Source organism: Geotrypetes seraphini, chromosome 4 (assembly GCF_902459505.1).
Source record: "Geotrypetes seraphini chromosome 4, aGeoSer1.1, whole genome shotgun sequence".
Taxonomy (NCBI): domain Eukaryota; kingdom Metazoa; phylum Chordata; class Amphibia; order Gymnophiona; family Dermophiidae; genus Geotrypetes; species Geotrypetes seraphini.
Genome location: NC_047087.1, coordinates 1,155,438 through 1,180,898, shown reverse-complemented (window position 1 = coordinate 1,180,898; position 25,461 = coordinate 1,155,438). Strand labels below are relative to the sequence as shown.

The following is a 25,461-nucleotide window of genomic DNA, read 5'->3' as shown; positions in this document are numbered from 1 at the left end:
ACCTTGTCGAATGTTTTCTGAAAGTCCAGATATACAATGTTGACCGGGTCGCCCTTGTCTATCTGCTTGTTTACTCCCTCGAAGAAGTGCAGCAAGTATGTCAAACAAGATCTGTCTTTACTGAAACCGTGCTGGCTGATCCTCATTAGACCGTGTCCGTTGAGGTGATCAATGATGCAGTCCTTTATCAGCGCCTCTATCATTTTTCCGGGTACCAAGGTCAGACTCACCGGTCTGTAGTTTCCCGGGTCTCCCCTTGAATCTTTTTTGAAGATCAGTGTAACATTCGCCACCGTCCAGTCCTCCGGAATCTTTCCTGTTTTGATCGACAGATTGGCTATTAGTTGAAGCAGTTCATCTATATACCCTAGAGGAAAGGAGAGACAGGGGAGATATGATTCAGACGTTCAAATACTTGAAGGGTATTAACGTAGAACAAAATCTTTTCCAGAGAAAGGAAAATGGTAAAACCAGAGGACATAATTTGAGGTTGAGGGGTGGTAGATTCAGGGGCAATGTTAGGAAATTCTACTTTACGGAGAGGGTAGTGGATGCCTGGAATGCGCTTCCGAGAGAGGTGGTGGAGAGTAAAACTGTGACTGAATTCAAAGAAGCGTGGGATGAACACAGAAGATTTAGAATCAGAAAATAATATTAAATATTGAACTAGGCCAGTTACTGGGCAGACTTGCACTGTCTGTGTATGGCCGTTTGGTGGAGGATAGGCAGGGGAGGGCTTCAATGGCTGGGAGGGTGTAGATGGGCTGGAGTAAGTCTAACAGAGATTTCGGCAGTTGGAACCCAAGCACAGTACCGGGTAAAGCTTTGGATTCTTGCCCAGAAATAGCTAAGAAGAAAAAAAAAATTTAAATTGAATCAGGTTGGGCAAACTGGATGGACCATTCGGGTCTTTATCTGCCGTCATCTACTATGTTACTATGTATGTTACTATCTATGATCCCTTTCAGTTCCTTGATGACCCTCAGATGGATGCCATTCGGTCCCGGGGATTTATCGCTCTTAAGCCTATCGATCTGCCTGTATACCTCTTCTAGACTGACCGTAGAACCTGTCAGTTTCCCGTTTTCGCTTCCAGCATATAGCCTGATTGGTTCCGGTATGCTGTGTATATCCTTTTTGGTAAATACAGATGCAAAAAAATATGTTCAGTCTATTGGCGATTGCTTTGCCCTCCTTTAGCGCTCCCTTTATTCCTTGGTCATCCAACGGTCCCACCGTTTCCTTCGTGGGTCGTTTCCTTCGCCTCCTTGGCTATTTTTTCCTCGTAGTCTTTTTGCTACTTTTACCGACTTATGGCACCTGTGTTGATGCTGTTTGTGCTTATTCCAGTTTTCATCTGTTTCTGATCTTTTCCATTCCTTAAACAAAGCTTTTTTTTGTCTTTAATCGCTTCCTTAACCTCTACAGTGAGCCACACCAGTTCTTTATTCTTTTTCCTCTTTGATCCCTTGTTGATACGTGGTATATATATAAATTTTGCGCCTTATCCTTAAAAAGAGACCAAGCTTGCTCCAGCATCTTTATAGTGTTTATCCTCTTCTTAATTTTCTTCCCCACCATGCATCTCATCCCTTCGTAATTTCCTTTTCAGAAGTTTAGGGCCATGGCCATCATTCTGGACTGACGTTTCGCCCCTATTTCCAGGTTGAGGCATATCATATTGTGATCGCTGTTTCCCAGCGTCCCTTATACTTCTACATCCTGTGCTGGTCCTCGCAGCCCATTTAGAACTAAGTCCAGAATTGCGTTTCCTCTTATGTTTTCCTTGACAAGTTGTTCCAGGAAGCAATCGCCTACAGTTTCCAGGAACTTGGTCTCTTTAGCACAGCCGGAGGTGCCTAGGTTCCAATCTATCCCTGGATAGTTGGAGTTGCTCATGATAACTATGTTGCCTCCCTTGCAGTTGCATTTAATCTCATCCGTCATTTCTTCAACAATTTCCTCGGATTGCCCAGGGGGTCGGTAGTAGATGCCTATCCTCGTTTCTGGTCCATTTATTCCTGGAATTTTGACCCATAGAGACTCTAACTTATCTGTCTGTTGTGGCATGTTCTTTCCAGTAGATTTAATTCCCTCTTTGATGTATATGGCAATGCCTCCTCCTTTTTGATCCACTCTGTCTCTGTGGTATAGTTTGTATCCCGGTAGCACCGTGTCCCAGACATTTTCATCAGTCCACCATGTTTCCGTGATGCCGATGATGTCAATGTCATCCTTTTGTGCCACAGCTTCTAATTCACCCATCTTATTTCTAAGGCTCCTTGCATTCATGTACATACACTTGAGTTTGCAGCCTGTTCCCTTCTTGCGTGTCCTTCCCTCTTGTGTCCCTTTCGGTCTGTCCTGACTGCGATCTAGTGAGTCTTCCCCTCCATCTTCCTGCACGGTATCCTCCTCTTGTGTCCCTTTCGGACTGTCTTGACTGCGATCTGGTGAGTCTTCCCCTCCATCTTCCCCTCCATCTTCCTGCACGGTATCCTACTCTTGTGTCCCTTTCGGACTGTTTTGACTGCGATCTGGTGAGTCTTCCCCTCCATCTTCCTGCACAGTATCCTCTGGCTATACCAATTCCCGAATCATCGACTCTCTCGATCGACTGTCGGCTTTCCCCTTCTTCCTAGTTTAAAACTTCTCAACTTCTCTCTTGATGTTGCTTGCAAGTAGCCTTGTTCGGTCTCTGCTGGGGTGGAGTCCGTCCTTCCTGAATAGCTTTCTCTTTCCCCAGAACGTCATCCAGTTGCGCACAAAGTGGAAACCTTCTTTCTCACACCAGTACCGCATCCACGCGTTGACTGCTTGCAGCTCCATCTGTCTCTTCTCATCTGCCCTGGTTACCGGCAGGATCTCGGAGAATGCTATCCTCTGCGTTCTGGTCTTCAGCTTCCCTCCTAGCATCCGGAACAAGTCCTTCAGTATTTCTCTGTTGTAGTTTCTGTTGCTCACATTGTTTATCCCCACATGGATCACCACTTGTGGGTTCCCTCTGCTGTTTCCAGATCTTACTGCTGTGTCCCCCACTTCCTCCTGGTGGCTGCCTGTTTGCTGGTCCACAATCTCTGTAGGTGTATCCCGGCAGCTGGTGCTTTTCCACGGCCTCCCTGTATGCCTCTTCTATAAAGTTCTCCAGCTCCCGGACTTCTTCCTTGATGGTATTTGCTGTCTTGATGATCTCTGCATGTCTGTTTTCTTCCTCTACTGTTTGAAGTGCCTCCAGTTCTAGTATTCTACTCTCCAGGAGTCTGACTTGCTTCTTCAGGCTTTCCAGTTGTCCGCATCGAGCGCATACGTAAGACCGCCTCCCAGAAGTGAGGTAGTCATACATATGGCAGACGGTGCAGAAAACTGGGTAGCCCATCCTGCTTCTGTCTGCTGCTTCCATTACTGCCCACTTGCCGGTCTCCTGTGGATGTCTGCTGTGCCTGCTGTGTCTTCTGAGTTTGCCTTGTTATGTCCTCAGTGTCCACCTGGTTGTGTGTCCTTTGTGCCTGCTTTGTCCTATGTGCCTGCCTGGCTGTGTGTCCTCAGTGCCTACTATGTCCTCTGTGCTTGTTGAGGCTGTCCTCTGTGCCCCTTGTATCTGCCTGGTTGTGTGCCTCTGTACCTGCTGGGTCTGCCTAGTTGTGTGTCTCTGTACCTGCTTGGTCCGCCTGGTTGAATGTACTCTGCGTCTGCTTTGATCTCCCTCTGCTCTTCTTAGCGGTGGCTTGTCCCTGCTCAAGGCCCTTCGTAAAAGTGCTCTCGCAAAGACGAGCGCCTTTAACGCTCGCCTTCGACACGCGCCAAATGGCTGAGCGCCGTTAGCCCATCCCCTTTTAAGGGGGAGCCCCGGGTCCGCTACGGGTTATGTCAGGTGGTGGGCAGAGCTACCCCTCACTCTCTGCCTCCTCTCCTGTTCCTTTCCTTCTGCCTCCTCAGTGCTTGTCTCCTCTTCTCTCCCTCGCCTCACTCCTCAGCCCAACTTCTCCTGCCTGCCCCGATCTCGAGACAAACTGAATCAGCTGGACTGGACTGGAAGAGAACACAGATAAATGTTTTTGCTTAGTTTCGATAGTGCTTGGTGTTACTACACAATAGTGTTTGTTTTTGGAATTGATGCTGACTGATCCTGTGGATGAAACAGTACATGGACAATGCAATAGATTTGCAGAATATATCTTTGTGGATTTTTTTTTTTTGAGCCCATGAAACATTAACTGATGCTTTTTTTCTCCACAAACATTTATGCTATGTTGAACTGAGTGCAATATACTGCAATTTTCTCCTAATCTGTATTGTACTACACAGTGGTCAGTGGAGTGATCATAACTGTTGAGCATATTTTTTTGTTTTTTCTTTGGTAATTGAAATCACACATTATTATAGTGTAGCCCATTTCTCCAGCTTTCATAGTCTCTGAAAATATTTCTTTATCAGTCTGCTCATTTTTTCCCGGGGGATGGTAGTATAACCCTACCTTTATATTCCTTCCCTTCACACATGGAATTTCTAACCATAAGGATTCCACACTGCTATCTATATCATGCAGAATGTTTATTTTATTTGATTCAATTCACTCTTTAACATATAGCGTAACCCCCACCCCCAATTTGATCTACTCTATCCTTACAATATAATTTGTACCCAGGTCCCATTGATTGTTCTCCTTCCACCAGGTCTCCGAGATGCTTAGTATATCTTTATCTCAGGACAAGCAGGCAGCAAATTCTCACTTATGGGTGACGTCAACCACGGAGCCCTGATGCGGATAGCTTCACAAGCAAACTTGCTTGAAGAACTTTTGGAAAGTTTGCGACTGCCGCACCGCGCATGCGTGAGTGCCTTCCTGCCCGACGTAGGGCGCGCTTCTCCTCAGCGTATTCTCAGTTCTAAGTTTTCCGCGGAGCTGAGAAGCCCTCGTTTCATGGCTCTGCACGAGAGTTAGTTCTAAACTCGTGCCTTCTCTCACCGCAGTTCATGTATTTTCTTTACAGGGTCGCTGTGTTATCTGCGCGTTCGATTTTTTAAAAAAACGTTTTGTTTGTTTTTTCGATCGTGTCAGGTCGGGACCTACTCCGCTGCCTCAGCTAGCAGGCTTCGATTTTGCTGCGGCCATGTTTCATTCTATGTCTTGGCTGGTCACAGGATTTAAGAAGTGTAGCCAGTGTCAACATGCGATCTCCATCACTAACCCACATAAGTGGTGTGTACAGTGTTTAAGACCTGATCGTCCGGAGTCGTGCACCTGCTGTGCTACATTTCAAAATCAAGCCCTTAAACGTCGTCAAGTTCAGATTGAAAAAATATTAGGGGGAAAGGATTGGCCTTTACCTAAGGCCTTGACCCCGATTCTGGGCCTGACCTCAACTCCATCAAAGTCTTCTACGGGGCCAAACCCTTCAACCTTGACCTCGCTCAAACCTTCCTCGATGGGGAAGTCTTCATCTTTGGGGAAATCAGCTAAATCTTCCCCTGAGGTGCTGTTAGCCTTGGTGTCTCCATCAGTTAAGATAGCTAAGCCAAGCCCCCCCCCCCATACAAGCCACCCTTAGAACCGGTGGGTCCGAGGATCTCCAGGAAATGTGTCTCGAAATCGAGGCAACACTCTTCCTCGAGGTCGTCTTCTTCAGAGTCCATAGCCACACCAATTGTGCCAGCTCCAGTGGTCTCGGTGCCAGCTTTGCAGAGTATATTGGAAGTTATTCTGCATCAGGAGTTTGGTAACATGCTTGCCAAATTAACTCCTGCCTCGACCCTGCTTCCTGCAGTCCAGCCTGAGCACTCAGCAGTAATACAAGGAGTCGAGTCCTTAAGAGTGTCTTGAGATCAATCTACACACTCTGTGCAAGGAGCTAACTCTTTGCGAGTGCCTCGAGATACATCTGCACAAGGAGCTGAGTCCTTATCAGTGTCTCGACTTCGATCTCCAACTTCCAGCCCTACCTCTACGTATAAGGCATTGCCTTCTTCGAGGCACAGGGCGAGGACTCCTCAACATTCATCATTGAGGCTGGATTCGAGGCTGAATTCGCGATCACTACCTCGTTCTCCGAGGCACAGTTCATCTCCACACCATTTGTCGAGGCATTCATCAAGGCCCAGGTCCTCTTCTCGAGACAGACCTCATTCGTCGAGGAATCGAGACTCCTCGAGGCAACCAGCTTCCTTGTTGAAGAAATCTACTTCTGAACCACAGCATTCTCGTGAGTCCAGTTCTTCTCCTATGAGGTTTTCTTCGCCAGCTGGTTCTTTCAAATGGAAATGTTCTACTTCTCCGGCTCATTCCAGAAGTGGTCATTCATTGGCTTCTTTGCCTATGGATTCAGATCTTAGGTATCAATATTCCAGAGAGGCTTCACCTTCTTTCTCTGCCATGAGAGGTGCTTCGAGGGGCTCTCGTTCACCTTCGCCTCAACAGGGCCATCCCGGTATCCTTTACAAAATTTCTATGTCAAATGAGTAAAGACCTTAACATCACTTTGGAGTCTGATTCAAAATACGCTAAAGAGTATTTGGAAGAACTGGGTATACCTAATCCTCCTAGGGATTCATTAAAATTACCCATGAATGGCATTCTCACTCAAACGTTCAAAAGAAATCTTGATACACCATATTCCATTCCTGCTGTGCCAGTAAAACTGGAATCTCGATATAAAATGATCCACTGTAAGGGATTTGAAAAGTTTCAACTGTCCCATCAATCTCTCCCCGTTGAGTCTTCATTGAAGAGAACCAGTCCAGCCATAGTCTATGCCACAGTTACACCTGGCCGAGAGGGAAGGACCATGGATAAGTTTGGCCATCGGTGGTATCGAAATTCAATGATGACAAATAGAATTTTAAATTACAACTTTGTCTTTACATCATATCTCAAATATTGGGTCAGTGCTATGCCCACTTTTTTCAATTACCTCCCAGAACATCGCCTGCCAGAGTTCCAGCATATGCATTCCACTCTAGGTCAACTTCACATGCATATGGTCCAGGCTGCATATGATGCTTTTGAGATGTCCTCCAGGGTCACTACTTTCTCGGTGGCAATGCGCTGTCTAGCCTGGCTCCGCACCGTAGATATGGACCCGAATCTACAAGATCGATTGGCCAACATCCCATGCCAGGGCAATGAGTTGTTTGATGACTCTATTGAGGCAGCTACAAAGCACTTATCTGAGCATGAGAAGTCATTTGCCTCCATAGTCAGGCCGAAGCCGAAGCCTTACACTGCTAAAGGTTATAGGCCTCTTCCATCTTACTAGAGGCGTTTTCCTCAGAGGGGCAGCACCTTATTCAAGGCCGCCTCCTAAGAAACAACAGCATCAGCAATTGCAGCATAAACCTCAAACTCCTGCTGTACCCAATGCCTCAATCGTTCTGCCTCTGTCCTCTTTTCTTCCCATACGGGGTCATCTCCATCATTTTTATCAAAGATGGGAACTCATTACATCCGAACTCTGGGTCCTCACAATCATCAGGGAAGGTTACTCTCTTCACTTCCTTCAGATTCTACCAGATCTTCCCCCAAGAGAGTTTCCTTCCAATCCAGTCCAGACCACCCATCTTCTTCAGGAAGCTCAAAGTTCCTCTCAAACAGCAGAGCACGGGGTTTTACTCCCGTTACTTCCTTGTCCTGTAGAAGACAGGGAATCTGCGACCTATCCTGGATCTCAGAGCTCTCAACAAATTTCTTGTCAGAAAAATTTCAGATGCTGTCTCTAGCATCTTTGTATCTCCTTCTGGATCACAACGATTGGTAATGCTCTCTGGATCTCAAAGAGGCTTACACTCACATCCCTATTCATCCCGCCTCTCACAAGTTCCTCAGGTTTAGGGTGGGAAATCATTTTCAATACAGAGTGCTGCCTTTCGGCCTGGCATCATCTCCCAGGGTTTTCACCAAGTGCCTAGTTGTGGTGGCAGCAGCTGTGCGCAGCCATGTTCTCCAGGTCTTCCAATACTTGATCGACTGGCTCATCAAAGATTCAACATCTCAGGGGGTTATTGTAGTGACCCAACAGACTATTTGGTTCCTCTAACATTTGGGGTTCGAAATAAACTTTCCAAAATCCCAGCTACAACCCTCTCAAAGCCTACAGTTCATTGAAGCTGTACTGGACACTTGCAACTCAGAACATTCCTCCCGCAACAACGTCAGAATACTCTCATTCACCTTTGCCTCAAAGTGTCATCCCTCACTTCACTCTCAGCGAGACACATGATGGTTCTACTAGGTCACATGGCCTCTACAGTTCAAGTGACTCCTTTTGCCAGACTTCACCTCAGAATTCCTCAGTGGGCCCTGGCATCTCAGTGGGCGCAGGCTTCCAATCCACTCTCTCAGCACATTACAGTGACTCCTTCGTTGAGACTGTCTCTCCACTGGTGGATGCTCTCTTCCAATCTCTCTAGAAGTTTACTGTTTGAAACGCCCCCTCATCAGAAGCCCTTACGACAGATTCCTCGACCTACACTTGGGGGGGCTCATCTCGATGGTCTCCATACTCAAGAACATCGGTCCAGCACAAATCGTCAGAGCCATATAAATCTGTTGGAACTCAAAGCGATTTTCAATGCTCTCAAAGCTTTTCAATATCTTCTTCACGATCAAGTAGTCCTCATTCGTACAGACAATCAAGTCACCATGTACTATGTCAACAAGCAGGGCAGAACAGGATCCCTCCTTCTTTGCCAGGAAGCTCAGAAGGTTTGGAATTGGGCAATTCTTCACAACATCTTGCTGAAAGCAGTCTATATTCAAGGCGAGAAAAACTGTCTGGCAGACAAATTGAATCATCTTCTACAACCTCACGAATAGACACTCAATTCATCGCCTCTCCATCACATTTTTTCTCAGTGGGGACCCCCTCAGGTAGATCTATTTGTGTCTCCCCACAACAACAAGCTGCCTCAGTTATGCTCCAGTATCTACTCTCCTCAATGCTTGGAGGCAGATGCATTTCTTCTGGAATGGACGAGCAAATTTCTGTATGCGTTTCCTCCATTCCCTCTGATTCTTAAGACACTTGTCAAACTCAAGCACGAACATGCCATCATGATTCTCATAGCTCCTTGGTGGCCCAGATAACCTTGGTTCTCCCTTCTACTTCAACTCAGCAGCAGGGAGCCACTACTTCTGTCAGTTTTTCTGTCTCTGCTTACACAGAATCAGGGTTATCTACTTCATCTCAACCTGTGGTCTCTTCACCTGACAGCTTATAAGAACATAAGAAAAGCCTTCACCGGATCAGACCGAGGTCCATCCAGTCCGGTGATCCGCACACGCGGCGGCCCATTTAGGTGCTCCTGATTGGAGACCCAGATATACCGTAGCCCTCAATATGATTTGCAAGAAGGTGTGCATCCAACTTGCGCTTGAATCCCAGAACAGTAATCTCTGTCACAACATCCTCCGGGAGAGCATTCCAAATTCCCAGCACTCGCTGTGTGAAAAAGAACTTCCTGACATTCGTCCTGAACCTGCTGCCTCTTAGTTTCAGTCTGTGACCTCTTGTCCGTGTCACCTCCAAAAAAGTTAGTAAAGCTTCTTCTTGGTCCATTTTATCAAATCCCTTTATTAATTTAAAAGTCTCTATTAGATCCCCTCTCAGTCTTCTCTGCTCGAGGGTAAACAGTCAAAATTTCATAAGGCGCTCTTTGTAGCTCAAATTCTCCAATCCCTTGACAAGTTTCGTGGCTCTCCTCTGTACCCTCTCCAGCAAAGTTATATCTTTCTTGAGGTATGGAGACCAGTGTTGTACACAGTACTCCAATTGCGGTCTAACCATTGCTCTATAAAGTGGCATTATTACATCTTCCGATCTACTCGTGATCCCCTTCTTAATCATGCCCAACATCCGGTTTGCTTTCTTCGCCGCTGCCGCACATTGTGCCGAAGGCTTTAGGGTTCTGTCAATCAGTACCCCCAAATCTCTTTCTTGTTCGCATTTTGCTAATGTCGCCCCCAGCATCTTATATTCGTGTTCTTTGGGTTTTTTTCCTAGATGCATCACCTTGCATTTGTTTATGTTAAAATTCATCTGCCACTTTGATGCCCATGCTTCCAGCTTGTTCAGATCCTTCTGGAGTTCCTCGCAGTCCCTTTGAGAGTCAACCGCCCGACATAGTTTTGTATCGTCTGCAAACTTTATTATATTGCAAGTTGTTTCCTCTTCCAGATCATAGAAACATAGAAACATAGAAACATAGAAATAGACGGCAGATAAGGGCCAAGGCCCATCAAGTCTGCCCACCCCAGTGATCCTCACTATCTATCTTTGCGGATAGATCCCACATGTCTATCCCATCTGGCCTTAAAATCCGCCACACTGGTGGCCTCAATAACCCAAAGTGGAAGACTATTCCAGTGATCAACCACCCTTTCAGTGAAGAAGAACTTCCTAGTGTCACTGTGCAGTTTCCCGCCCCTGATTTTCCACGAATGCCCCCTTGTTGCCGCGGGACCCTTGAAGAAGAAGATGTCTTCTTCCACCTTGATGCGGCCCGTGAGATATTTGAATGTCTCGATCATGTCTCCCCTCTCTCGACGCTCCTCGAGTGAGTAGAGCTGCAAATTCCCCAACCGCTCCTCGTACGGGAGCTCCCTGAGTCCCGAGACCAACCTGGTGGCCATTCTCTGGACCGACTCCAGTCTCAGCACATCCTTGCGGTAATGCGGCCTCCAGAATTGCACACAGTACTCCAGGTGCGGTCTCACCATGGATCTATATAGTGGCATAATGACTTCAGGTTTACGGCTGATGAAACTCCTGCGTATGCAACCTATGATTTGCCTTGCTTTGGATGAAGCTTGCTCCACTTGGTTTGCCGACTTCATGTCTTCCCTGACAATCACTCCCAAGTCTCTTTCTGCTACAGTTCTTGTCAGGATCTCGCCATTTAGGGTGTAGATCTTGCATGGATTCTGGCTTCCCAGGTGCATGACTTTGCATTTTTTGGCATTGAAACTGAGTTGCCAGGACCTAGACCAGTGCTCCAGCAGCAGTAAGTCATGCACCATATCGTCTGTCATTGCTTTTTTGTCTGTTGTGCTTTTGCTCACTACATTGCACAGTTTGGCATCATCGGCAAACAATGTTATTTTACCTCGAAGCTCTTCTGTCAGGTCTCTTATATAGATGTTGAACAAGATCGGGCCTAGGACGGAGCCCTGTGGCACTCCACTTATCACCTCCGACATCTCGGAGGGAGTGCCATTCACCATCACCCTCTGAAGCCTACCTCCAAGCCAGTTCCCAACCCATTTTGTTAAAGTGTCGCCCAAACCTAAAGAACTCATCTTGTTCAGCAACCTGCGGTGTGGCACGCTATCAAATGCTTTGCTGAAATCCAGATAGACGATGTCCAGGGACTCACCAACATCCAGCTTCCTCGTCACCCAGTCAAAGAAGCCGATCAGGTTGGATTGGCACGATCTCCCCTTAGTAAATCCATGTTGGCGGGGATCCCGCAGATTCTCCTCGTCCATGATCCTATCCATTTGGTGTTTGATTAGGGTTTCCATTAGTTTGCTCACTATTGAAGTGAGACTCACTGGTCTGTAGTTTGCCATATCCACCCTGGAGCCTTTCTTGTGTAGTGGAATGACGTTAGCCGTCTTCCAGTCCATCGGGACGTTACCTGTACTAAGGGAGAGATTAAAGAGCGCGGATAGTGGTTCCGCCAAGACATCTCCCAACTCCCTGAGTACCCTAGGGTGTAGGTTGTCAGGCCCCATTGCCTTGTTGACCTTGATTTTTGACAGCTCGCAGTAGACGCTGCTGGGTGTAAATTTGAAATTACTAAACGGGTCTACTGATTTAATCCTTGTATGTGGTTGAGGGCCGATTCCCGGCACCTCGCGGGTGAAGACTGAACAGAAGTATTCATTTAACAGTTGGGCCTTTTCCGAGTCCGTCTCCACATGGTCTCCGTCTGGTTTTCTGAGTCGTACTATCCCGCCTGAGTTCTTTTTCCTGTCACTAATATACCTGAAGAAGGATTTATCTCCCTTCTGGATATTCTTTGCTAGAGACTCCTCCATGCGGAATTTGGCCTCTCTAACTGCCGCTTTGACGGCTCTTGATTTGGTCAGATAATCTACTCTGGAGTCCTGTGTCCCTGATTGTTTGTAAGAGATGAATGCTTTTTTCTTCTCTTTGATGAGGTCTGAGATCTCCATAGAGAACCACTGTGGCTTGTTGTTCCTACTTCGTTTGCTTACTGATTTAACATAGCGGTTTGTTGCTTCCTGTATGGTGGTTTTCAAAGTTGACCACATTTCTTCCACGCTGTCGGTATCTGCTTGGGTTTGTAGCGCCTGGTGAACGAAGTCTCCCATGTCCTGGAAATTTGTGTCCTTGAACTTGAGAACCTTGGTCAATGTGGTAGATTTCGTGAAACCTTTCCTGAGATTGAACCAAATCATATTGTGGTCACTGGAGGCCAAAGTTTCACCCACCGAGACCTCTGTGATACTTTCTCCGTTGGTAAGTACCAGGTCCAAAATTGCCTGATCCCTTGTTGGCTCAATTACCAGTTGCCTGAGTCCTGCTCCATTCAAAGAGTTTAATAGCTTCCTGCTGCTGCCGGAAGCAGAGGAAAGCGTGACCCAATCCACATCGGGCATGTTGAAGTCACCTACCAATACTGTGTCCCCCCGCAAGGTGATATTCTCTATATCTCCGATTAATTCCAAATCTAGGTCTTCTTGATGTTTTGGGGGTCTGTATACCACGCCAAGATATAGGCATTTGTCCTTCCCTCTGGCCAAATTTACCCAAAGGGATTCCCCAGTGTACTGTACATCTGTGATTCTGGTGACCTTAATGTCATCTTTAGTATATAATGCTACCCCACCTCCCATTTTGCCCTCCCTGTCCCGACGAAGCAAGTTGTAACCTGGTATGACCATGTCCCACGCGTGGGAGTCTGTGAGCCAGGTCTCAGATATCGCCACCACATCCAGGTCGGCATTCCTCATTTCTGTCTCCAAATCTAGGATCTTGTTTCCCAGACTGTGGGCGTTGACGTACATAGCCCTCCATGTTGTGTGCTTGTTGTATCTCAGTGGGGACAATCCCTCTATATCAACTAGACCACCATTAGTATTTTTCGCTTGTCTCTTACACTCCCTAGACCCAGAGCTACAGCTTGTACCTATCCCGGACTCCCCATAACTGCAGTGCGCTCCTATCAGAGACTTGGTAATGTGTGTACCCTGTGGGGGTATTCCCGTTTGGGCTACTTGAGCTCCTTTAGTGCAATTTGCAGCGTGTGCACTCTCGCTGGTCCCAGAATTACAGTGTGTACTCCCTCTAGACCTAGAATTGCTACGTGTACTCCCCTTAGACCCAGAATTGTAATGTGACCCAATGCAGTGTTTACTTAGATCGTTTATAAAAATATTGAACAAGATGGGCCCAAGAACCGAGCCCTGGGGCACGCCGCTAGTCACCCTCTCCCAGTCTGAGAATTTCCCATTTATGGTAACCCTCTGCATTCTGTTCTCCAACCACTTGCCGATCCATCTGTGCACTTCTCCTGCTACTCCATGGCTTAGTAGTTTCTTCATAAGCCTTGCATGTGGAACCTTGTCAAACGCTTTCTGGAAGTCCAAGTAGACTATGGTACCTTTCAACGTAACTGCCAATCTACAGTTTTCTCAATCTGTAGCAGACATTTTAGAAGCTTCCAGAAAGCCTACCACTAGGCAATGTTACATCCAGAAATAGAAACATAGAAGATGACGGCAGAAAAGGGCTACAGCCCATCAAGTCTGCCCACTCTGCTTACCCACCCCCTGTCTATGCCCTAATGACCCAATTTTCTTATCTTGACCCTCGTAGGGATCCAACACGGGTATCCCATTTATTCTTAAAGTCTGGCACGCTGTCTTCCTCGATCACCTGCACTGGAAGCTTGTTCCAATGATCAATCACTCTCTCTGTGAAGAAATACTTTCTGGTGTCGCCATGAAATTTACTGCCCCTGAGTTTGAGCGGGTGCCCTCTTGTGGCCGAGGGTCCCTTGAGAAAGAAGATATCATCTTCCACTTCGACACATCCCGTGAGGTACTTAAATGTTTCGATGATGTCTCCCCTCTCCCTACGTTCCTTGAGAGTGTAGAGCTGCAATTTGTTCAGTCTCTCTTCATACGAGAGATCCTTGAGCCCCGAGATCATCCTGGTGGCCGTCCGCTGAACCGATTCAATTCTGCGCACATCTTTACTATAATGTGGCCTTCAGAATTGCACACAGTACTCCAGATGAGGTCTCACCATGGCCCTGTACAATGGCATTATGACTTCAGGCTTTCGGCTGACGAAACTTCTATTGATACAACCCAATATCTGCCTTGCCTTAGATGAAGCCTTCTCCACTTGATTGGCAGTTTTCATGTCTGCACTGATGATTACTCCTAAATCTCGTTCTGCTAAAGTCCTAGACTAGGTTTTCTCAATCAGGCCTCAAATCAACATCCATTAGAGTCCATCTCAGTGCAATTGCTGCTTTCCATCAACCACTAGAGGGGAAACCTCTCTCTGCTCATCCTGTGGTTTCCCTCTGTACTCATCCTAAATTCTTACCAAAAGTTGTTTCGGAATTTCATCTCAATCAATTCATTTTACTTCCAGTGTGTTTTCCAAAGCCTCATTCTCACCCTGGAGAAACAGCTCTTCATACTCTGGACTGCAATCATGCTTTGGCTTTCTACTTACAAAGGACTAAGCCACACAGATCTTCTCCTCAACTTTTTGTCTCCTTCAATCCAAACAAGTTGGGACATCCAGTTTCCAAGAGAACCATCTCCAACTGGTTGGCTGCTTGCATCTTTTTCTGCTATGCTCAGGCTGGACTGCATCTAGAGTGTTAAGTCACAGCCCATAAAGTTAGAGCCTTGGCGGCATCTGTAGCTTTCCTTATATCTACGCCTATTAAGGAAATCTGCAAGGCAGCCACTTGGTCCTTGGTTCATACATTCACCTCTCATTATTGTCTGGATTTTTTTTCCAGATGGGATGGCCACTTTGGCCAGGCAGTTTTACAAAATTTATTCTGCCAACATTCCCACCATCCCATTCTGGTTAGCTTGGAGGTCATATGTGTGAATATGCTGCCTGCTTGTCCTGGGATAAAGCACAGTTACTTACCGTAACAGGTGTTATCCAGGGACAGCAGGCAGATATTCTCACAACCCACCCACCTCCCCTGGTTGGCTTCTTAGCTAGCTATGTGAACTGAGGAGATGTGCGCCCTACGTCGGATGAGAAGGCACTCTCGCATGTGTGGTGCGGCAGTCATGAACTTTCCAAAAGTTCTTCAAGTCTGCTTGTGAAGCTATCCGCATCGGGGCTCTGTGGTTGACGTCACCCATATGTGAGTATGTCTGCCTGATGTCCCTAAATAACACCTGTTACGGTAAGTAACTGTGCTATCTCATCATTCAGTGCTATATATTCTAACTCTCCTATTTTATTTTTTAGGCTTCTAGCATTTGTATACAGATACTTCAAATTGTGTTTTTTTCTTGCAACTACAGTCTGCTGAGAAGACAGGAAAAATTTGAGTCTTTTACTCTGCCTTCCTCTTAAACCCTCCTGGCTTTCTTTCACCATTATTGGAACCTCTATACCAGGACTCCCTAAATAGCCTGTTTCAATAGTATCCTCCAAGGATACCTCACACTGAGCCATCTGCTCCCGGGCGACTGTCGGCTTTCCCCAACATCTGTTTAAAAGCTGCTCTATTTCCTTTTTAAACGTTAGCACCAGCAGCCTGGTTCCATCCCGATTAAGGTGGAGTCCATTCTTTAGGAACAAGCTCCCCCTTTCCCAGAAGGTTACCCAGTTCCTGACAAATCTAAATCCCTCATCCCTGCAACATCGTCTCAACCACACATTGAGACTTTGGAGCTCTACCTGCCTCTTGGGTCCTGCACGAGGAACTGGGAGCATTTCTGAAAATGCAACCCTGGAGGATCTGGATTTCAGCTTTCTACCTAACAGCCTAAATTTGGCTTCCAGAATCTCCCTCCCACATTTTCCTATGTCATTGGTACCTACCTGTACCAGGGCAGCACTATCTAAAATCCTATCTTTGTGATGTGTGAGGTCCGCCATTAATTTGCTTACCACAGAAGTCAGACGTACCAACCTGTAATTCCCTACTTCTTCCTTACTTTCATTTTTGTGGAGAGGGACCACATCCACCCTTCTCCAATCCTCCAGTACCACTCCCGACTCTAGAGACTTGTTGAAAAGGTCACTCAGCAGAGCTACCAGAACTTCCTTAAGTTCTTTCAGCACCCTCAGATGTACACCACCCGAACTCATTGCTTTGTCTACCTTTATTTTAGCTAGCTCCTCACAAACATAACCCTCTGAAAATCTATCAGGGTCTATTACTCCTCCATCCCTATTCATGTTTGTCTTCTGCAGTCCCGCTCCCGACGCTTCAGCTGTGAAAACAGAACAGAAATATTTGTTAAGCAATTCGGCCTTTTCTTTATCAGCTTCTACATATTCCTTCCCTTCACCTTTGAGTCTCACAATGCCACTTTTGCACTTCTTCTTATCATTAATACATCTAAAAAATGTCTTGTCTCCCTGTTTTACCATGTCAGCTATTTTTTCTTCCATTTGCATCTTTGCTTTCCTGACTACACGACCTGCCTCTCTTATCTTTTCCAGATATTTTTGCCTGTTTTCCTCTTTCTGCGATCTTTTGTAGTTTATGAAAGCTAATCTCTTATTCCTTACCTTCTCAGCTACTACTTTTGAGAACCAAAGCGGCCTTCTTTTCCTCTGCTTTTACTTACTTGCTTCACAAAAAGTTTTGTTGCCCTTACAATCGCTCCTTTCAGTTTTTCCCACCGCATTTCCACTCCTTCCAGAAGTTCCTATCCAGACAATAATTCCTTGACATAAACCCCATCTGAACATAGTTAGTTTTTTCACTGGATGCCAGATGATCACCCACTGTAACATCAGAAACACTTTCCCCGTTTGTAAGCACTAAATCCAGTATGACCCCCATCCCATGTGGGTTCCATTACCAACTGCTGGAACAGTTCTTCTTATAGAGAATCCAGACTCTCTCCCTACTTCTAGAAGACTCCGCAATAGGGGTACCCCAATCAACATCTGGCATGTTAAGATCACCTATTAGCAAGACTTCCCCTTTTTTAGATATAGTCTGAATGTCTACTATTAAATTTCTATCATCTACTTCCGTCTGTGAAGGAGGTCTGTATATCACGCCAATGTAAATATATTCACAATTCCCTCTTTCCAAGTTGATCCACAGTGCCTTTTCCTTGCCCTGCAGATCCTGCAATTGTTTGGCTTTAATATGATTTTTAACATATAATGCTACTCCTCCTCCTTTTCTTTCTACCCTGTCTTTCCTGAACAGATTATAGCCCAGTATAACTACATCCTAGTCTTGGTTCTCTATGAACCATGTCTCTGTGATCGCCACTATATCAAACTCTTCTTCTTCCATCACAGCTTCGAGATCCAGAATCTTGTTTCCCATACTTCGAGCATTAGTATATCCTGCTTAGTAACATAACATAGTAAAATAGTAGATGATGGCAGATAAAGACCCGAATGGTCCATCCAGTCTGCCCAACCTGATTCAATTTTAATTTTTTTAATTTTTTCTTCCTAGCTATTTCTGGGCAAGATTCCAAAGCTCTACCCGGTACTGTGCTTGGGTTCCAACTGCCAAACTCTCCGTTAAAATCTACTCCAGCCCATCTACACCCTCCCAGCCATTGAAAGCCTCCCCAGCCCATCTTCCACCAAATGGCCATATACAGACACAGACCGTGCAAGTCTGCCCAGTACTGGCCTTAGTTCAATTTTTTATACTATTTTCTGATTCTAAATCCTCTGTGTTCATCCCACGCTTCTTTGAACTCAGTCACAGTTTTACTCTCCACCACCTCTCTCGGGAGCGCATTCCAGGCATCCAATACCCTCTCCGTAAAGTAGAATTTCCTAACATTGCCTTTGAATCTACCACCCCTCAACCTCAAATTATGTCCTCAGGTTTTACCATTTTCCTTTCTCTGGAAAAGATTATGTTCTACATTAATACCCTTTAAGCCGATGCGGTATATAAACTTAAGGTTTAGTTTAGTTTAGTTTAGTTGAACATCTGAATCATTTCTCCCCTGTCTCTCCATCAGTATGAATATTGTGGGAGTTTGATAACATATGAATTTTATAATAATGTCTACACATTATCCTAATTTGTACCAGATCCAGAATTACCCCTTCATATGAGAGTTGTATCACCAGTTCTTTGACAATCCTTTCTACCATCATATTTTGCCTTCCTGTGCATATGTGAAATGTAGAAGCTGTGATATAGGATGGGAATAAAGATACTGGACTTTAGTGATTCTATGTGCTGTTGAGTGATGAAACATTTGAGTGATCCATCAACAGAGTGTCCAACCACTGTGCTGAGATTCACTGCTGACAACGCACAAACTTAATCAACAGATTTAGAGAACTACTTGTGCCAAGAGACTAGGAATAGCACTAGCAGCAGAACAAAAGAATCTGTAGCTGATTTGCAGTTTGCAAAATATGAAGATAATATGTAATGTCTGTCTGTTCTATGCTAGGCGTGCAATGGAATTAAGTTTTGCCCTTGTGAATGGGAACAATATCCGAGGAATGATGAAGGAGCTGTTGTACTTCCTGGACTCTTGTGAGCCAGAATTCAAGGCAGATTGTGCTTCAGGAATCTTCCTTGCTGCAGAAAAGTAAGAATCCTTGCTGTAAATGTACAGTAATGTTCTTTTTTGAAGGGGAGGTGGAATATAACTATTCATGAAATCACTTTTTGGTGGAGAGATGGAGCAAAGTGTACTTGTCATTTGGGAAGAGGAGAGAAACTGATTGCAATAGGGATTAAACACATTGGTATGTTGGAGGAGTCCATAAGAGATAGATTGAACATAACCAGTATTCTTCCTACTACTATGATTTATAGCACACCTTAGAAAACTTGGATCCAGGAGCAACAGAAATTTCAGATAATTTGATTTTCATTAAGCCGCTGTACCGGGCCATGGTGCACCCTGACCTGGATTACTGCGTCCAGCACTAGTCGCCATACATGAAGAAGGACACAGTACTACTCAAAAGGGTCCAGAGAAGAGCGACTAAAATGGTTAAGGGGCTGAAGGAGTTGTCGTACAGTGAGAGATTGGAGAAACTGGGCCTCTTCTCCCTTGAAAAGAGGAGACTGAGAGGGGACATGATAGAAACATTCAAGATACTGAAGGGAATAGACTTAGTAGATAAAAACAGGTTGTTCACCCTCTCCAAGATAGGGAAAACGAGAGGGCACGCTCTAAAGTTAAAAGGGAATAGATTCCGTACAAACGTAAGGATGTTCTTCTTCACCCAGAGAGTGGTAGAAAACTGGAACGCTCTTCCGGAGTCTGTTACAGGGGAAAACACCCTCCAGGGATTCAAGACAAAGTTGGACAAGTTCCTGCTAAACTGGAACGTACACAGGTGAGGCTAGACTCATTTAGAGCACTGGTCTTTGACCTGGGGGCTGCCGCGTGAGCGGACTGCTGGGCAGGATGGACGACTGGTCTGACCCAGCAGCGGCAATTCTTATGTAATCCTCATTTATTCTCTTTATGGTTGGGGCAAACCTTAGGCCAATATTTTTTTCTCTTGATTGCTACAATTCAGCCTGTTCTATGACTTGACAGACTTCATTGGGAATTGGAGAAAGCACAGTAGCTCCCTGAAGCCTAGTCACTTGGTCTCAACCAATATTGGAACTTTGCATCTGGATTACAGATACTGTCTTTCCATGGATAAGAATGCCAACTTTAATAATGACAAAACCTGACTGGTGCCAACAAGAACATTACTGGGCTGATAGAAATAATAGGTTTAGTGGGGACTAAACAACTGGAAGAACCCCAGGGTTTTTTGGCTCTGTTTGCCACTCATCTCAACAACAAGATCCCTCAGTACTGCTCCAGACTGGAATCACACAACAGACTAGCTTCAGCCTTTCTCCTCCACTTGTGGGCAGGGTATTTCTGTATACATATTGTCCCATTCCTCTCGTAGCAAACACTTTGCTGAAACTAGAGAATGACACGTTGACAATTTGTCACTGTTCTTGTCCCCGCGGATAACCATGAGAAATCATCTCTATGTCATTCTTTAAGAAGAGAGGAAAAAATCAGAATCTGAATGGGCAGAGACACTGACCCTCAAGCCTTGCATTGAAGAATGCTGGTGTAGGAGGATTGAGGTTGAGATAGACACTAAAGAATGACACGGGATTGCTTCCCATAGTTATCCTTGAGGATGAGAATGGAGATGAATTTTATCATCATGCCATTCTCTAGCTTAAACTCAACCAGGACAGAAGAACCATGATTCTCATTGCCACCTATTAGACAAGGCAAGTATTGTTCCCTCCTCTTCTGAAGTTCACATCCAAGTAACCCTAGAAACTGCATTGCTTTCCAGCCTTCATCACTCAGAACAAGGGATTGCTTCTCCATCCCAGCCTTCTATCCTTGGCCCTCACAGATTGGATGTTGAGTGGGTAGTAGATGGTTCACTCTACCTGCACAAGGGTGTCTCCCAAATTCTGCTTGCTTCCAGAAATATTCTACCGAGAAATCTTAAAACTTTAGGTGGGGGAGGTTTGTCATCAGGTGTGAGGCCAAGGCCTTACACCCCTTTTTCTATCCTGCACAGAACTGCTTATATATACCTAAAAGAATATTCCATAAATCATTATTAAGATGGTCTTGGGGAAAATCTACTGCTTATTCCTAGGATAAGCAGCATAAAATCTGTTTTACTCTTTTGGGATCTTGCTTAGTTACTATTGGAAGCAGAATACTGGGTTTGATGGTCCTTTGATCTATCACAGTGTGGCAACTCTTGTGTTCACCTTTTCGAGCCTGCTCTCACGACCAACTCTGTAAGGGTTAATCTCTGTGCAGTTGGTGCTTATCAGCGTGTACAGGACAAGCCCATCTCTGTACAGCCTTTAGATGTTCAGTTCTTGAGAGTTTTACTGCTGCTCAAGCCACCTGTCAAACCTCCAACCATGTCATGATATCTCAGTGTAGTTCTCACTCAGGTGATGAAACTCCATTCAAGCCATTTGATTCCTGCCCCTAAAGTTTTTGACCTGGAAGATTTTGTTCTTGGTGACAGTCAGTTGAGCTTGCAGGGTCAGTGAGCTTCAGAACCTACTGTGTTTCCCCGAAAATAAACCCTAGCATGATTTTTGGGGTAGGTCTTAATATAAGCCCTACCCCCGAAAATAAGCCCTAGTTGCCGGCAGCAGCAGCGTTCTCCCCCCTCCCCCCCGCTGACCCATCTCTCCCTCCCATCCGAGGGATGGGTGAGTGGGGAGGAAAGATGCTGCACATGTGGGAGAGAGAAAGGAAATAGGAAGAATTGGGATGGAGGAAAGGAAGGAAGAGATGATCATTGTACATGAAAAAATAAAACATCCCCGAAAATAAGAACTAGTGCCTTTTTTGGGCCCAAAATTAATATGACAATGTCTTATTTTCAGGGAAACATGATAGTAATGGATCCACCTTACTCAAGTTTTCACCATAACAGACCCTAATCTCCTTCCTAAGATTGTGTCGTCATTCCATTTTAAGAAGTCAAATGTTACCAACATTTTCCCATGTCCAACCCAGTGAAAAGCACATTCTATACTGAATCACAAGGTCCAGTGTAGAGAGCCTCATTTTTATTTTTCTGCTCTGCCTTCTCTGCCAATGGAGGCGCGTGTGAAGTTTAAGTTTGGTTATTTTTGCTTTAAGGCACAATTCGGTCTAGCCCCTACATATATAACTGACTTTTTCTCTTTCTCAGCCAACAGACATAAGAGAAGCTCACATTTGAACTTTGTTTCCCCTCTAGTTAGAGGATGTAAACTTAAAAGACATCATCAACACCTTCTCTCACATCAGGCAGCACTATGGGTAAAGATCTAGATCAGCGTTCTTCAATTTTACACCTATGGACCGGCGGAAAGAAAATAATTATTTCGTGGACTGGCAAACTAATAAGACTGAAATTTTTTAAAACCCCATTGCCGCCCTGTCCCCGCAAGCTCGGTCCCGTTAACCATCTGATCCCATCCGCACAAGCCTCAAATAGTTATGATTTTATATTGAACATATTTTATTAAAGTATAAAAAGAAACAATATTCTGTACAATTGTCATTTTATAAATATAAATAATACAGGGCAAGGATCAACAAAACCCCCGTCTCCCCTCCCCTTCACATATATCCCTTCTACTATCAAGAAAACTGAATAAGCCAAATTATTACAGAATGCTACACAAATATCATGCTAACAGAATACCGCAGTCACACATGGCAGGAATGGTGTTAGGGGGGTGCAACTAGGGCAACTGCCTCCTGGTCAGAGAGAGCACTAAGCCAGCTGGAAGCTTAAGACGCACTGCCTGGGCTTTGCACTCCCCAGTTATGTCTAACATCAGCTCTAGCAGGATACATATTTTAAATCTGATATATTCTAATCACAAGATAGAAATAAAATTATTTTTTTTTCTACCTTTTGTCGTCTCTGGTTTCAGCTTTCATCGTCTTTTCACTCTCTTCCATCCAGCGACTGCCCTCTGTCTCTTCAATCCAGCATCTGCCTCTTCCATCCACTGTCTGCCCTCTATCCCTCCCCCTCCCATATGGTATCTGTGTTCTTTCTATGCCCCTATCTCCTACACCAGATCTAGCATCTTTGTCCCTCTTTCCTTATTTTTCATCTGACCCCCCCTTCCCAGCATCAATCTCTCTCTACCATGTCATTCCTCTGTCTCTCTCCTTTCCCTCATCTGATCTCTCCATTCCATCCTGACTCCTTCTCCTCCTCTAATCTCTCTGCCAGCTGTTTCCTTCCAATGTTCTTCCTCCCCTGTCCAGCAGTACCTTCTCCCTTTCCTCCTCCCCTTATCCAACAGTAATTCTCATCCCTTCCCTTTCCCTTCTCCCCTGTCAGCAGTAGCACCTTCCCCTCCCTTGTCCCCTTCCCTCTCCAGCAAATGTTTCCTCTATGTAGGCTAGCGGCAGCTCTGTGTGCTTTTAACTTCGGCACACAGCTGCCCCTAAGCAGTATTTTAGTGCGGTTTCATGAGGCAGCCTCGGGGCCTTTGGTAGGCCGGCCCGCTTCGATGATGCAATGTGGGCTGGCCTACCAAAGGCCCCAAGGCTGCCTCATGAAACCGCCCTAAAATACTGCCTAAGGGCAGCTGTGTACTGAAGTTAAAAGCACACAGACCTGCCGCTGCTTTTCTGGGGGTGCGGAGAAATACGCGCAGGAGTCGGTGGTGGCAGGCAGGAGTGCCGGCATAGCGACGGCAACAGGAAGTTGCACATCAGCTGATGCCGGCACCTTTTGCTGCGGCGGGGTCCTGAATCCTTCGCGGACCGGCAAGATTTTTTTGCAGACCGACACCGGTCTGCGGACCGGCGGTTGAAGAACTGTGATCTAGATCAATTGCTTACGCCTACTACATATGGGGAATTTAGGAAATTCCTAAAGACATATCTGTTCCTGAAGTATTTAGGTAGCTGACCTGTACAATTCTTACTCCAAAATAACTGTTAATCTATGCCTGCTAATCACAAGCTCTTAATTCTGTTTATTCCACACAAGTTGTACCATCTTTTAATTATTGTAAACCGCATAGAACTTCACAGTCCTGCGGTATATAAACTGTTATTATTATTATTCACTCTGGGCTCTCCTGGAATTCCTCAGTTTTATTCTCTACATTCGAGTTGATAGGAACCTGTCTGTTCTGCTCATTAGGGTGGGCAGACTAGATGGGCCGTGGCCCTTATCTGCCGTCTATTTCTATGTTTCTATGCTTATTTTTCCTTTAATTTTTGATTTTTATCTGGTCTTGAGGCTTTTCAGTGCTGCAGAGTGCAATTTTTTTGTGTTTGTGTTTTCTAGTCTATTTTGGGTCCTGGGTTCATCTCTCAAAAAGGCAGCAGGAGGTAGAATTATGAAACAACAACCAGGTGGTTGCATAAAAAGTATATTTTGTAAAGAAATAATCTACAATACTTGGAGAGATGTGCTACAGAACTGCTTCTTTTGGTAAATGAGTGAGAAAAAACAGTTTGTATGAATGGATGTCCTGTGTGAATAAGTTTGGTGTGCAGGGGCTGAGGAGTCAAAGAGAGAGAGAATAAGAAAGAGGGGGAGGGTTTTAGCCTGTATTTATAGATTTGAGTTTGTTCTAAAAACAGTATCTTCCAGTGTGAGTTCTGTTATAATTTGATAGCTCTTTGAGACAAATGGCCCTTAATTGATAAGGAAGGTATGACTCTGGTAGATGGAATTAGTGTATCTAGCTTCTTTTGTTCTATTCAAGTACTGGTCATTAACATAGCTTTTGAAAAGTCCTGGCTGGCTGGATTTCCCCCATTCTGGCTGAAGATATGTGGGTTATGGGAGGGGACTAATCAGTCTAGCTGCAATAACATTCCCAGGGTCAGAATTGTTTAATATAATATCTCATAGGCCTTTGCTGACACTCTGGTTAGGCCAGCACCAATGCTGACAGCCAATACAGAGGATCCCAGTTATGGGATATCTGTGGCTGCAAGAGGACATAGTCTCTGAGGGCAGAAGCCTGTAGCCAAGAGGCAGTCTGCTTTCCAGGGTACTTGCTTGGGCAGCCTGCGCTAACAGTCCAGGAGCTCAGGGACCATTCTCTTGGGAGCAAGGCTCGCTCCAGGTTTTATTTGCAGAAAGCTTGAGCACAGACTGAGTGGCCCTGTGGTGTTTTTTGGTGGTGGATCACTGGGATTGGGTGCTGATTGCGTTTCCTACCCCCTGCCTGTGTACGTGAGTTCCGGTGAGGGTTGAGGTCTCAGTCCAGCCTGTAAGACTGAGGGGTTGTCCAGTTTTCCCAGGTTTGACTGAGGTAGAAGTTCTCTGGCTGCAGTTGTAACCTAGGCAGCTCCCAGCACCAGCATTGCACAGTGAGAATAGGCTGGCACAGCCTATGAGAAAAATCGGAGAGGTTTTTGAAAGTTTCTAGGGCTAAGGACAGGGTTTCCACCTCTAAAATACTATTCCCTGAATTTTTGACCCTTTATTTAGCTCCCATGGGCTGTTTTTGGCACCAGAATCACTGCCAATGCCATCATTTTAGATTTTTCAGTTTTAGAATAAAAGCCTTTATCTGCCTCAAAATATCTTGATTTGGCTCAAAATCATTTTAGATGAATGCCTCAGGCCAGGATACCCAGGATTCGTGCCAAATTTGCGCACGCTGGCTGGCTGAGGACCATCCGTGTCCCATGTGCCACATGGCATGTGAGGGAGAGGTGGGAGCCACTGGCTTAACCTCCTCTAGTCCCTCTTAGGGTATGGGGTCCCAGATGGCTTGAGTTCC

General features: G+C 45.4%; 1 protein-coding gene and 1 non-coding gene across 7 annotated transcripts in view; both read left to right on the top strand.

The window, feature by feature from the left end:
* AP1G1 (adaptor related protein complex 1 subunit gamma 1) overlaps positions 1–25,461 on the top strand; it is a 584,387-nt gene that overhangs the window by 440,578 nt on the left and 118,348 nt on the right. For 5 of the 6 annotated variants that reach the window (XM_033942090.1, XM_033942089.1, XM_033942091.1 and 2 more), the window contains one exon: positions 18,632–18,772. The exons of the other annotated variant lie outside the window; for it this stretch is intronic. In XM_033942090.1, the coding sequence (XP_033797981.1) occupies positions 18,632–18,772 (141 nt within the window). The remainder of the gene's footprint in view (positions 1–18,631; positions 18,773–25,461) is intronic. 6 annotated transcript variants of the gene reach the window in all.
* Positions 18,408–18,492, top strand: LOC117360184. The gene has a single exon (XR_004539390.1). It is a non-coding gene; the product is annotated as a small nucleolar RNA SNORD71 (small nucleolar RNA).